The 13,757-nt window shown below is 37.1% G+C and overlaps 2 protein-coding genes across 3 annotated transcripts in view; both read left to right on the plus strand.

The window, feature by feature from the left end:
* The window catches only part of LOC127966893 (PHD finger protein 24-like), a 42,585-nt gene extending 37,017 nt beyond the window's left edge, over nt 1–5,568 (plus strand). For both annotated transcript variants that reach the window (XM_052568235.1, XM_052568236.1), the window contains one exon: nt 3,016–5,568. In XM_052568235.1, coding sequence (XP_052424195.1) covers nt 3,016–3,112 — 97 coding nt within the window. In that variant the 3' untranslated portion in view covers nt 3,113–5,568. The remainder of the gene's footprint in view (nt 1–3,015) is intronic.
* A 2,927-nt stretch (nt 5,569–8,495) lies between these two features.
* LOC127965886 (5'-AMP-activated protein kinase subunit beta-1) lies at nt 8,496–13,053 on the plus strand. Its single transcript, XM_052566591.1, has 8 exons — nt 8,496–8,656; nt 9,909–10,114; nt 10,196–10,365; nt 10,661–10,754; nt 10,833–10,947; nt 11,069–11,202; nt 12,160–12,228; nt 12,318–13,053. Exons 2-8 carry the CDS (start codon nt 9,968–9,970, stop codon nt 12,393–12,395), a joined length of 807 nt encoding a protein of 268 aa, XP_052422551.1. The 5' UTR covers nt 8,496–8,656; nt 9,909–9,967; the 3' UTR covers nt 12,396–13,053.
* Nucleotides 13,054–13,757: the final 704 nt, after the last annotated feature.

Below are 13,757 nucleotides of genomic sequence, written 5' to 3' on the forward strand. Positions count from 1 at the left end.
GCGGTTCCAACACATGATCGTGACCCTTTTTCATTGGGATTGCATCATCCCTAAGAAATAAACGATACGTCCGTCGTCAAACTACGCCTTGTTTGTAAAACAAGCATCTTCGAAATGCAGGGAACAAACAAAAACACTTGCACAACTCCGTTGATGCTCTGTAAAAATAAACTCCATCCACTGGTCCCTTAATGCTGTTTTTCTTTTGGTAATCTGTGCAGGGTTGTCTTGCCCTGGCAACCAAAAACACACTTTATTTGTGACAATTCACTCTCGCTCTGATCAGTGAATCGCTCTGATCAGTGAAATGCCTGTGCTCAGCCTCTCAGTGCTCTGCTATACGGGAGCGCGCGCTCTTCCGGCAGAAGTGCCCTCAGGACCCATATAAGGAAATTCCGCTCCATCTAACGTCACACAGAGCCATACTCGAAAAACACTTTCCGAAACTTGTGACAAACCGGAAGTAGTATTTTGGGAACAAAAATACTCCTTCAAACGTACAACTTAATTTTTGAAACTTTGTCCATGTTTAGCATGGGAATCCAACTCTTTAACAGTGTAAAAAACTCAGTATGAATGAAATAGCATTTCACCCACCCTTGAACTACAATTTTTCTCTGTGTAACTGTAATTTGTTTTGTAAATAAATCACGTAATTTTGTTACATGTAAATAAAGTTACTCCCCAACAGTTAGAATAAAAATGTAGAAAAAATCACATACAATAAAGAAGGGATCTGAACCGTTTAGCCACATCCTGGGAACCACCTAGCAACACCCTAGTAATCACTGTCCTAGCAACAGCCCAGTACACGCTAGCAACTGCTTAACAACAGCATAGAAACTACCCAGAAAACCCTAGCAATCACTTGTTACATTCTATAGGCACCACTTAGAAACACTTGAACAACCATCACATCATATCTGCTGCTTAGCTTCCACATAGCAATCGCATAAGCCGCGTTTCCACCGCAGGAACAGGAGCTAGGGACTTTGGGCCGGTACTCGGTGTGTTTCCACCGCAGGAACTTTACCCAGGAGCTAGGGACTTTGGGCCGGTACTCGGTGTGTTTCCACTATAGGAACCAGGAACTAAATAAAGTTTCTGGTAAAAAAATGCCCCTCAGAAAGTCCCTGCTGGCGAGGTAGTACTTTTTCAAAGTTCTGGAACTTTCGGTGTCGAGGCTTGGGTGCGAAACGCGTGCAGACCTACATCACCAGACTAATTGCCTAATCTGCACGGTACTTAAGACCACGGTGGAAACGCAGAAAATAACAGGTCTGGGGGGAAAATAGTTCCTGGGGAAAAAAGTACCTGAGGAAAATTGTTCCTGGTACAATTTTTCCGGGTAATTTCAGTGGAAACACGGCAATATAAACCATCCAAATCTCCATAGCAAACACTAAATAATGCCCTGCAAATCAACCAAACCACTGTAGTTATCATTGCCCTAGTATCCATCAGGCATCACCTAGAAACACACTAGCAACCATCAAGAGCAACCTAGCAACTACTAAGCAACAGCATAGAAATCTCCCAGTAAACTCACATAACAATGCCCTGCCACTCAACCAGAACTTTCCAGTAACCATCTGACAATGCCCTAGCAACCATCTAGTAACAACCATAATTCTGACAGTTCTGCCTCAGAGTGGAACTCTCAGACTGGAATTGGTCGGACGGAAGATTTGAAGTAAGCTGCATTCACGCAATGACGTAATTATCGTAATTTCTAGACACAATGACGTTCAATTCAGAACTGTCCTCAGACCCGGAATTATGCGTTTCTGTGGCAACACTATGGATATCACATCTTCGTAGAACTCTGCCAATCTTCTGAAATTAACGGCATGTCATAATTACCGAAATTTCGAGATGACAACATGTGGCATTCTACGCAGTGACCAAAGTAGTGCCTAAATTAATCTGTGGCAGTCAGATGGTACGGCGGTCACATGACCCAGGTTGTACCTCTCAGAAGATTCATAACTTACTAGCTGTAATATAAATTCTACGAGGACGTGAGTGCCGTTGAAAGTGCTGCAATAGAAATGCATAATCCTGAGCACGGAGCTGGGTAGTAACTGATTACATGTAATCTGGATTACGTAATCATATTCCAGAAATTGAGTACTAGTAATTAGATTAAGTTACATTTTTAAATACTCATAATCAGATTACAGTTACTTTATATTGATTATATGATTTCACATTATTCATACAACAGGAATAAATTATTCATAATTTATTGATTCTCCCTAAATCCTTGTTTTTGTCTTTCAAACACAGTAAAATGCACAAATTCATGGTATTTCATATACATATATAGTGTTCCTGTAGCTCACGTGGTAGAGCATTGCTTTAGCAGTGCAAGGTTGTGGGTTTGATTCCCAGGGAACATACCTAGCATGTGTGCACAATACACTACTTTTGAATGCATTATTAGTTTTGTGCATAACAATGTGATTAATTGAGATTAATCACAGACAATCAAGTGATGAATCACAATTAAAAAATATGTATATTAATTGTTGCCTAGCACTAATTAAAAACAACCGAGCAAGCACTGTCCAGATTTAAAAAGTAACTCAACAGTACCGTAACGCATTACTTTCTATAAAAAGTACTTAACGTAATTAGTTAAGAGTTTAGTTTTAAGCGAATAATGCAATAGTGTAATGCATTACTTTTAAAAGTAACTTTCCCCAAGACTGGTTATCTCAAAATGACAGTAATTACAACATAGTATTAATGCCGCTTTAGCTCTCAGAAGATTCCTAGCTTACAAATTGTAATTACGAGTTGTACGAGGAGGTGACGTTGATAGTATCGTCATACAATTCATAATTCTGAGTCAGTTCCAAGTAGAATGTCACGTTTTGTCATTTTGGTATATGACATGGCGTCAAACTCTAGCTATAATAAATAATTTTAATAACAGGTGTCTTTTAGCTTTTATAATTTGTGGTTAGTCGTTAGTTGAGTTAACTCTATTTTACATGTTACATTTTCCAGACCTGTTACCTGGGACAGCTTCCTGAGGGAGAGCGCCATCTACATCCTGGCTGCCAGGCCCAACAGCTCAGCCATGCACATCCGCTTACCACTCTAACCATGGCCACATAGCCTGAGACTGCCAGAGGGGCTTCCCAGATCCAGATTCATGAGAGAGCAGTGCTTAGGATTAAACCAAGAGTCTTCTGAGAGTCAAACGCAAAAGAGTACGCCACCACATGCGAAGTCTGCACAAGCCAACGAAGGATTCTTCCTATAATGCCACAATCGAATAGCGACACACTGTCAAATTCAACGCTACTGAACAATAGCACATCCGACACTCACTTTTTATGAGCTTGTATGGTTTCGTTTTTGTGACCAAGTAATGCTCAGAGAACCTGCTGCGAGAAACACTGTCACACATTAGCAGATTTACAGCACCACAGTGTTTGCATAGTGTTTTTGATGTTAACGTGTTGTATCAATTTTGAGTTGTGGCTCTTGTCGGATGAGTTAAGATCGATGGATCCATGTGAGAGCAGTGGTCGAATCATTGCTGATCTAATTTCAGTCACCACAGAATATGAATATAATATAGTGGGCAACAGCGGTGCCACACAGAAGTCAAAGTGACATGCTATATATAGATACTATATACAGTCTATATACATATATATATATGATATACAAAATATTGTATGTGTATTTATTCCCATACCTTCAGGGATGGATTATGGACCGGGCCAATGAGCTTCCAGACTGCCAGGGGCCTAAAGTTGAGACATGGGGTAAATTGTTGTTGACAGACAACTTGTAATTAAGATTCAGTAATAAAAAGATTGCCATCAATTAGAATTTTCAGTCACTTGACAAAGTGCTTTTGCCAGTCAGAATAATAAGAAGCTATAATTCTTTTTTTCTTTTTCTTTTTTTCTGAGTGAAACTTGATATGTAATGAGAAAAAAGTGGGGTGGAATTTGACTGGATTGTGAAATATGATCTTCATTTCTAAAACCTAGTGAGCTGCCAACTTAGGTAGTATTTCAAGGCAATATAGGCATCTTGTCTGCTCTAAAATGTACAGGCAGCATAAATTACCAAATCGATGAACATTAGATTAAAAAAATATTTTTATATAATTTAAAAATATTTGTTTATGTATATAGAGTATATGGTTATTAGAGTGCTGATTTTCTAGCTAATGTTAATTCTATTGAAATGAATTGACTATTTAAGATAAATCATTTGAACTTATTCTACTTATGATCAGATACTAAAATAAAATGGTTTTAATTAAAGATCTAATTAAAATTGATTATTTTACTCAATATTTGTTTGTCTGTATGCGGCTATTAGAGTATTGCATTGTTGACAGTTGCAACATTTTGATTCCAAACTCTATTGAAAATAATTGAGTCATGTAATAGTTTTACTTTAATTTAAATCTAATTTATATTTATTACATAACCCAATATTTGTGTGTTGTGTGTTTTAAAGCGTTCTTAGGATTTAAAGTGCTGTATCATTATTTTAGGAACTTCCAAACTCTATTGAAATCGATTTTGAGTCAAGTTTCGGCATAAATATGCTTCTTTCTGACATACCTCAATTATAAATATTTCAAGTAATATAATCTGATATATGATAAAATAGAAATAACGATCTCTGCCCAAATATTTTTTGTATATTTTTATAGGCTACCTGTAAGAGTGTTGTTAGCATAGCATTATGCTAATGCCAGACTCTGAAATCAGTTGAGTCATTGCATATCCTGTGTGCTTCATTGAATAATGATAGATTATATGAAAATCAATTAAGATTCATGTTTAAGGTTTCACGTCAGAATTCTGGCTTAAAGCAGCTCACTCAATTTTGAGAAATAATTTCAAGTAGCAATTGTGGATTGTAAAGCCACAATTACAAAAAATAAGATCTCATGTAGTATTTTTTGATTTTTTTAATCCCTGGGGAAAAGGTATAAAAAAGTGGGGCCTAGTTAGGTCCATAATCCTTCCGTGCATACCTTGTGTCATGACCTGTTGTTTTATTTTTGATTTGATGTTTCTTTTAACTTGCTAGTTTCAGAGCTATTACACTTTACTGGGTCTGTAAAAATGTAACACTTGTAGAAGTGACATTACTCGGTGTTTAGCTAAAACAGCTGATGCAAACATACAATCTACCAAAACACTCAATGAAAATGTTGATAATCAGGTTTAGAACTTACTGTCTAAACAAAACTGACTCAGAGACCTTCCTTCCTTGTTTATTCGCGTTGGATTAGTTAGATCTAAAAAACACTTTCTAATATCTCAAACGTTTTATTCGTAGGCGTTAATCATGCACACTTCTGTTAAATGGCACCTGGTTTTACACTCATTATATCAAACTGTATGAGGGGTATGGAACATATCCGCTCTTGTTTATATGGTCATATCCACTGTATTCGCTTATAGAACATTTCTGTTGGATTGCTCAAGGCAGTCATTTGAAGGGACTGTGCAATACTCTGAGTTTTGCTGGTAGTGCTGGAAATAAATGCATGATGTTAACTTAAAAAATTACACTCAAGGTGTGTGGAATCTGAGTCATTTACTGAGAACAATATCTATCTATCTATCTATCTATCTATCTATCTATCTATCTATCTATCTATCTATCTATCTATCTATCTATCTATCTATCTATCTATCTATCTATCTATCTATCTATCTATCTATCTATCTATCTATCTATCTATCTATCTATCTGTCTGTCTGTCTGTCTGTCTGTCTGTCTGTCTATCTATCTAAACTGAACGATTGGGACACAAATTGCTCAGTTAATTTCCCTTCCATCTGTATGCTCTTTACTGCAGGGAATTCAAAACACATTCCCTATTTGGATCATGTGAAATGCCATTAAGAACTGTGATGTGTGATGCCGTCCCTTATGACGTGCAGAGTATTTGTTGGAATGGAACAGCTGGAGATGGTGATGGCCCTAATAAAAGTTCAGCTCAGAGAAAGAGAAGTTGCAGTAGCAGGTGTGACAGACATGGCCCCTGGCAGGGAGCTTTTTACACATCTGTGAATGCACAGCGCCACGGCCTACGCGCGCCCCCTTGGGACCTGTCCCGCAGCTGACGTTCTCTTGGAAACATCAGACTGCCATTTGGAACGGTGTGTTCAAGAACTCCAAGCATACACTTTACTGTTTTGACTTTACTTAAAACTTTTACGTTTTTTTCATTTGCATTTCCCCGTATGAAACTGAACGTCTGTCATGAGGTCAATCTACTTGAAACTTATCACCCGTCTGGAATCTGGCACCAGACAGCACCTTTCTTTGATTCGGTGGTAGGTTGTTGTCATGAGCGGTGGTCCACTGAGGTGAAGATGTATCAGCGCAGTGGATGGCATCACCCATCAGCTGCTCAGACAGTCTGGCAGGATGCCGAGCCTCATCACTCTGTAAGGTCGCACTCATCTGACGCTCTCAGACCAGTTTGGGATGTCAGTGTGTGAATTAGATTCAAGAGCGGAAGCCAATTTGTTTGTTAGTGTACATCCTAGTAAAGAGAGGAAAAATGGGAGCAGCTGGACACTTGTCATGCTTATTTTCACAAGGATTCTTTTGAAGATATAAATAAAGCATGAACTTATTAAATAATAACATCAACTGCAAAAGACCGAAATGGTTCATTTAAAGTACAGATTTTTTTTTCTGTGTTACAAATCAACAGAAAAACATATTTTGTGTAGAGAGAGAGAGATTTTTGTATAGGAAAACAAAATTATTAATAGTATAATTAATTTATGATTATTTGTATAAATGTTGCAATGGATATAAAATACCAATTTTCTTTTTGCTAAATATTATTTGTTCTTTTTGATTTTGGGGTGAAACATGACAATGTTTGTGAGATGTTCAACACATTTTTAACACTACATTTAGTTTTCTGAGACGGAGTAGGAGATACAGCTGATGGAGTCTCTGTGGTCTAGCCTCATAACTTTGTCTAAAACCCCATTTCATGAAATATTCATCCAATTCTTGTAGCATTTCAGCTATAATGCACTCTTGTGACCTCCTTTTGTCTGTGCAGCAGACAAACACATAACCTCAAGAATACTCTTCACCTTCAAACGCTGATCATGAATTCAGCACCACAGAGACCTTGTTTAGACAGAAGCATTCAACACCTCTTTCATATCGATTTTACCTTAACACTTGCATTAGATGATTTACATTCCAAATCTATCTCATAAGTCAAGTTCATTCAAATCTGTTTTGCTATCATAGGGCCAAAACAAAGAGAAGTAATCAGTATATATACTGAGGTACACCTTGGTTATCATCATAAATAATATAGTGCAGATTCAGTAGTGCATGTCTAAAAGGAAGTGCCAGACATAGACAGTCTGCAATTTCAATAGCAACAATCTGTTTTTGCTATTGGGTAACATTAAGAAATAAAGTTGTTGTGCTTATGGTGATTCTCACTGAAGATTAATATGAAATGAAACTCTGGTTGAACTGAACATTTATTTTCTAAAAATGCTTGAATTCCTGACTCTAAGTCCTATGGGTTTGAGTGCACATATTTACCAGTCACCCACTCCTTTCCCCAGGTTTTAATTTATTTAATCTTTTTTTTTTTTGTGCATGTGTGTATGGATATAAGCAAAACGGTGTGCTGTCTAACAGGATGAAATTGAAGGGGATTACAAATGCAAATTCTGGTATTCAGATGCTGGCTTGTCAGATTGTAAGGCAGCCGCTCAACAGACAAGCACAGAGACAGCATTGCAAAGCAGAAGATGTTATACATTCTTGTTTTTGCACCGCGGTGTTCCTTTTTAATGCACTCAAAACACATTTTTATCACTGAATGTTTAAGTGGGTGGGTGTGAAAGAGGAGAAAGAATGAGTGTGTGTTTGAGGTGGTTGGTCTGTAACACTGGCTATGACAGAGGGAAAACCAGTGGGGGAGTAATTGCACTTTGCATGACACACAATGAATCTGATGACACGTGACTATGGAAAAGCACTTACTGGAAAACTCAGATACATGTATGCGTGCACACTCTACTTGAAATCATTGTTAATAAATGTACAAACACAAAGACAATCTTTGGAATCTCAAATAAAATCAATTAAAAAGAGCATGGAGTTCTTTTAATGCTTTTGATTGGAAAAGTGGCGATGGAGTGACGGCTAAATGTCGCCATCAAGTGGCGGTTAATAGGTATTGCACATATTCCTAAAATCACATCATGTATCACACGCCTTGAAAACAAACAGAAATACCATACTTGGAAGAAAGAAGTAACAATTGCTGCACACGTATGAACTAACCGTTTCATGGGTGTTCTGATACAACCTGACGTCGCTTTAAAATGCTTTCGAAAACCAGCGGTGCCCAATATAGGTTTGCCCCCCAGCGTTAGTTTTCGTGTAAAAATGCGCACAAGAAACAAACTACTGTTTGTCTCCCCCTAGCGGGAGCAGTTGAAGGCGCGCATGCGCAGTGGAGTTACAGTCCGCGGTGGGCGGAGTGGATGCGAGGATGTAGAGTTTGTGACGATGAGCAACGTGAATGAAAATAATGACGAAATAACTATGATCTGGGACAAGTAGCGGTCGCGAATTCACACGGCACTGCGCAAAAGGCAATGTAAGTTCTGTCACATTTAGACAACGTGCAACCGAAAATAAATGATTTTAAACATGACAAAATAGTAACAATCTTGCAGTAGATAAGAATGCTCGATGCGGCTAACTATATAACGTTAGCACTATATACAGTGTGTTGTTGCAGGCTGGCGCGACAGCACAAGGTTGTTAACAATATTATAATAACGGTTCAGAATTGGTGAAAAGTCAAAGCAATTGCAGCATTTTCACATCATAGGGAAGATGTTCATTTAAATTGAGATGACGTCTGCTGTCACCAAAAACAAATAGATCTGCGTTTAATATCACATAACGATATATCTCGTTCAAGACTGCTGTTATGGCTGTCCGCTATCTTTTTTTGGCAGACGTCCTTTAAGTTCTCGTGACCTTGAGTGGAGTAAGGTTTTCTAAAACCATGTGGAAAAATACAGCTGTGGAAACTGTGCCTTGAGGTCACGGAGGTCTCAGGCTTTAGCAGTGAAATACGCAGTTAAATTAATGGAGCTGAATGGCATTGCTTGAAGAAAAATGACCTAAAACACGAATTCGTACCGATTTAGTTACAAACTAAAAATAAAAATGAACGAAAATTAACCATGGTTTTTCCACACTAACCATAGTTTAACCATGGTATTTATGGTAAAACTGTGGTTATACAAATGGTAATCAATATACAAAAAAAAACAAAAAAAAAACATGGTTACTACATTTATACTATAATAAAACCATGGTTCATTTTCCAGCGACTCTATCAAACATAAATAATTCAAGATTAAAATGTTCTATTATTAAGTGTAATGTTTTAATGGACCTAAAGGAATATGTAAAATTTAGTCAATGAATACTAAAAGACCCGAGTAAATGAATTAATAAAATGAACGAATAAGTGACAAATCCAGAGCCTCCTTGGACAAACCTTATCTAGTTTTCACAAACTCATCTAGCAACATTTAGCCACCAGGCTTTAACTGCTTTTCATCAAAATACATTTGTAACAGTGTTAGCAGCAAGTAGCAAATCATGGTTTTAATGGCAATGCACCCAGAAAGAAAATTTCATCTCTGTCAAACCATTTAATGATGCCAGACTGATTGGAGTCTGTAGTTTAAGTTAAATTCAGTGCTAAAGAAAGTTTGTATAAAGAACGAATTCAAATTCATGCTGAACTTTCAGAGTCAGTTAAGTCAACACAGCTTGGAAGTTCACATTAATATCACAATGTTTCTTCCACTGTTGTTCTGTTTGTTTAGTTTCACAGATCATTTTAAGCTCAGCCAGCTGACCTCTGGAAAGGCTTGTCAGGAACACTATGGGGAACACAAGCAGTGAGAGAGCCGGCATGGGCCATGAAAAGGCTCACAGGAGGGACAGTCGAGGAACCAAGGAAGGAGACCGTCCTAAAATCCTGATGGACAGCCCGGAGGATGCTGATATTTTTCACGGGGAGGACATCAAAGTGTGTGTTGGCTCGCATTAAAAGTCCATTCATGAAGAATATGACTGATGGTAATGTGTTCTGTCCTTTATCTTCTATTAGGTGCCTTTAGAAAAAGAGGAGTTCATTGAGTGGAGACCAGACCTGGAGACCAGTGAAAAGGTTCCCGCTTTAGATCGACCCACTGTGTTTCGGTGGACAGGAGCAGGAAAGGAAGTCTATATTTCTGGCTCTTTTAATAACTGGACCAATAAGATTCCTTTGATAAGGAGGTATGTAAGAACTGAATGGAAAACCTTAAAAGGAATGCAAATGATAAATGTTGTTTTGGCAACAGTTGATGCAGTAGAGTTACTAACTGCAAGTAAATAAAAGCTAAAACTGAAGTAAAAAAAATAAATAACTATAAATAATTGAAAATGAAACTAAAATTAAAATGAAAACTGTATGTAAATAGTATATAAATAATACTATTATAGCAGATAATAAGATACATATGTCTTAAACTGAAGAAAAAGCTTAAATCCAGTTCATTTTTATTTCTTCTTACTTGTGTTTCTTTAATAGTCAGAACAACTTTGTGGCGATTGTGGATTTGCCTGAGGGTGAGCACCAGTATAAGTTCTTTGTGGATGGACAGTGGACTCATGACCCAACAGAGGTGACGCAGACCTCGATCATCACCGTCCTCCATTAGTGCATTAAAACCATCATAACACTGAGCTTTCCTTCTCTTCAGCCGGTGGTGACCAACCAGCTCGGCACGGTCAACAACGTCATCCAGGTGAAGAAGACAGACTTTGAGGTGTTCGATGCGCTCATGGTGGATTCACAGAAATGCTCCGACATGTCAGGTGTGATCCTCTCATCTTTCTTACAGCCGGTTAATCTACATAATTAAGGATTCCGCAGAAGTGGTTTTAAAAGCAGTCAGTGTCGTGGCTTGTTGTGACACATTGTTTTTATTGATTATAGACCTGTCCAGCTCTCCTCCTGGACCGTACCATCAGGACGCTTACGTACCCAAACAGGAGGAGAAGTTCAAGTCTCCACCCATTCTGCCCCCACATCTCCTACAGGTCATCTTAAATAAGGACACAGGCATCTCTGTGAGTATCCAGAGAGTATCTTGCATTTGTGTGGTAAATATGACAGGTTTTATTAGCATGTTATCATTTTATGAAATTATTTGATTCCATATGGGACCCTGTTTTTTTTTCCCGATGTTGAAAATGCAGATGGAATTTTGGAATTCAGTTTTAAAGATGGAATTTTCTAAATAACGTGGAATGCCACAACATGTTATATATCAAAAGGCTGAGATTATTAAACTGCAAAAAGTCTGCCGTCTCACAATATGAGGACATTCCACATGAATTTTATCTCAAGGGCCTAAATTCAAATAAAATAATTTTTTTGGGGAAAAAAATAAAAAATATAGTTGTATTTCATTGAGCCTTTGAAATATCAGAAGATACTTGAAATAAACACTATAGTACTTTACTTTAGAATCTATACAGCATTAGAATCTATTATGTTATGAACTCATATGCTCTCAAATATGTGACCCTAGACCACAAAACCAGTCATAAGGGTAAATGTTTATATATATATATATATATTTTAATCTGAAAGCTGAGTAAAGCTGTTAGGATAGAACAATATTGAATTTTTGTATAATTGGACAATGAAGTTGGCCACATGACCCCTTTTAGGGACAGAGACACTTAGATCGTCAGCTTTGATCTAAATAGAATAATTATTTTAAAATGAAATGAAATTAAAAATGTAATTTTATGCATTTAGCAGATGCTTTTATCCAAAGCGACTTACAGTAAAGTGCATTCAGGCTAACAGTTTTTACTTAACCTGTTCCCTGGGAATCGAACCCACAACCTTGCGCTGCTAACGCAATGCTCTACCACTTGAGACACAGGAACACTTTATTTTTACACTTTATTACTTAGAGCGTTTCATTTGCATAATTACATTCTAAGGCCCAAAATTAGACCCTGTCAGTCGAAATGAGTCGGGGCTAATGGAAATATGCTCTCGTTTCCTCACAGTGTGATCCAGCTTTGCTCCCTGAGCCCAATCACGTCATGCTGAATCACCTGTACGCTCTGTCCATTAAGGTAAGAAACCAACTTTGAGCCCTGTGAGATCATCTGCTATTGATTTCAAGTCTGTTCTGATGACTGTGTCTCCTCCGGCTCTCTGACAGGACGGCGTTATGGTTCTGAGTGCCACACATCGCTACAAGAAGAAATATGTCACAACCCTGCTGTACAAGCCAATCTGAGAAACATTTCAACACTCCACTCACACGACCTCTGTCTAGTTTGGCTGTTTTATATAGTATGTATTAATGTAAATAGAAATGTACAGAGATGCACTTTAGAGGTAAATCCCACCTCCATGGGTATAAAATAATCAGAGACATAGAAATAACTCAGATTTACTGGACAGTTAAGCACATATTTACTTTTTTAGAGGTTGGTAGACTTTTTAAACCCACTTTTCAGTGGAACTAGGTCAAATCGACTGAATGGAAACCAGTACAGAGGAGTGTTCTTGAATAGTGTAAATAAAGTTTGACATATTAGTTTGTTTATTTTAGTGTTTAAGTAATTATATGTGTGTGTAGATAAATATTAATATATTATTAGAAAGCATAATGAAATTTAAGCTATTTATCGGTCAGAAAAAGGCCAGTTTTTTGGGGCCAAATATATAAAAAGTTTTACTTAAGAAACTAATTCCACTTTTTTAATTTTGTGAAAAATTTACCTTCAAACCCATTGTTTTTATTGGTTAAAGTTTTTATCTCCTGCATTTTTAGTAGATCAGAACTAAAAAAATATTGCAAATGTCTTGATGTAACTCTTAATCTCTGTTATGCTCTTTTAAATTAAAAAGCACTTTGAATAAATGATTCACCCAATTTTACTTTGTTTTTAGTTTTGATTCTTGGACATTCTGGGTAAGTAGCATATTCAGAATCTCGGGACTTTCAAAAAAATATTGGACAAACGTCTTGATATTTTGAAATAATCAGGATATTATGTGCAAGTAGACCATTATATTATCCTTGATTATTTATATAGTGGTATATAATGGACCATATGAGAAGAGATGAGTTCATGTATTTCAACTTTACAAAATTAAATTGCTCACTTCTGGTTGTCAAACATTGGTATATGAACTACACCAAACAGACATGTGTCCGCTAAAAATTAGTTCATTAAAATTAATTTCTGCTCAGAAAAGTTAAGTTAGTTCAGATAAAGCACCAGTTGTTGCTAGATGCCATTGTATTTTATATATAATTCTGAAATTTGTGCGTTTTACCTGGTCGAGATGTGTGAAATACCGCAGGGTGGCTCTCTGTCCATGATTATGTTGTGGATTATAGTGTATCAGGTTGGTAGGATCAGGTTGACTTTAAAGGATTAGACTTAATCTGCTATTGCGTAAATTGCTAGCTAATGCTAACTGGCTAATTAGCAAGCTAACAATTTATCATATTTCTCCACAGAAGCTGTCGAGTTCATCACAATGTTAAGAAATTCATAAAAGACCATCCATAAATACACGTCCTGCAAGCCAGGAAAGAAGGAGCAGTAGGTAACAACATGCCTTGGCCTACTTACAGCATCACGTT

Source organism: Carassius gibelio, chromosome B10 (genome assembly GCF_023724105.1).
Source record: "Carassius gibelio isolate Cgi1373 ecotype wild population from Czech Republic chromosome B10, carGib1.2-hapl.c, whole genome shotgun sequence".
NCBI lineage: Eukaryota > Metazoa > Chordata > Actinopteri > Cypriniformes > Cyprinidae > Carassius > Carassius gibelio.

Bases quoted from the DNA above. Each gene is read 5' to 3' on its own strand.
- LOC127965886 (XM_052566591.1), top strand. From the start codon at position 9,968: ATGGGGAACACAAGCAGTGAGAGAGCCGGCATGGGCCATGAAAAGGCT. The intron at 10,115-10,195 runs GTGTGTGTTGGC...ATCTTCTATTAG, and splicing joins TTCACGGGGAGGACATCAAA to GTGCCTTTAGAAAAAGAGGA. The intron at 11,203-12,159 runs GTGAGTATCCAG...GTTTCCTCACAG, and splicing joins ATAAGGACACAGGCATCTCT to TGTGATCCAGCTTTGCTCCC.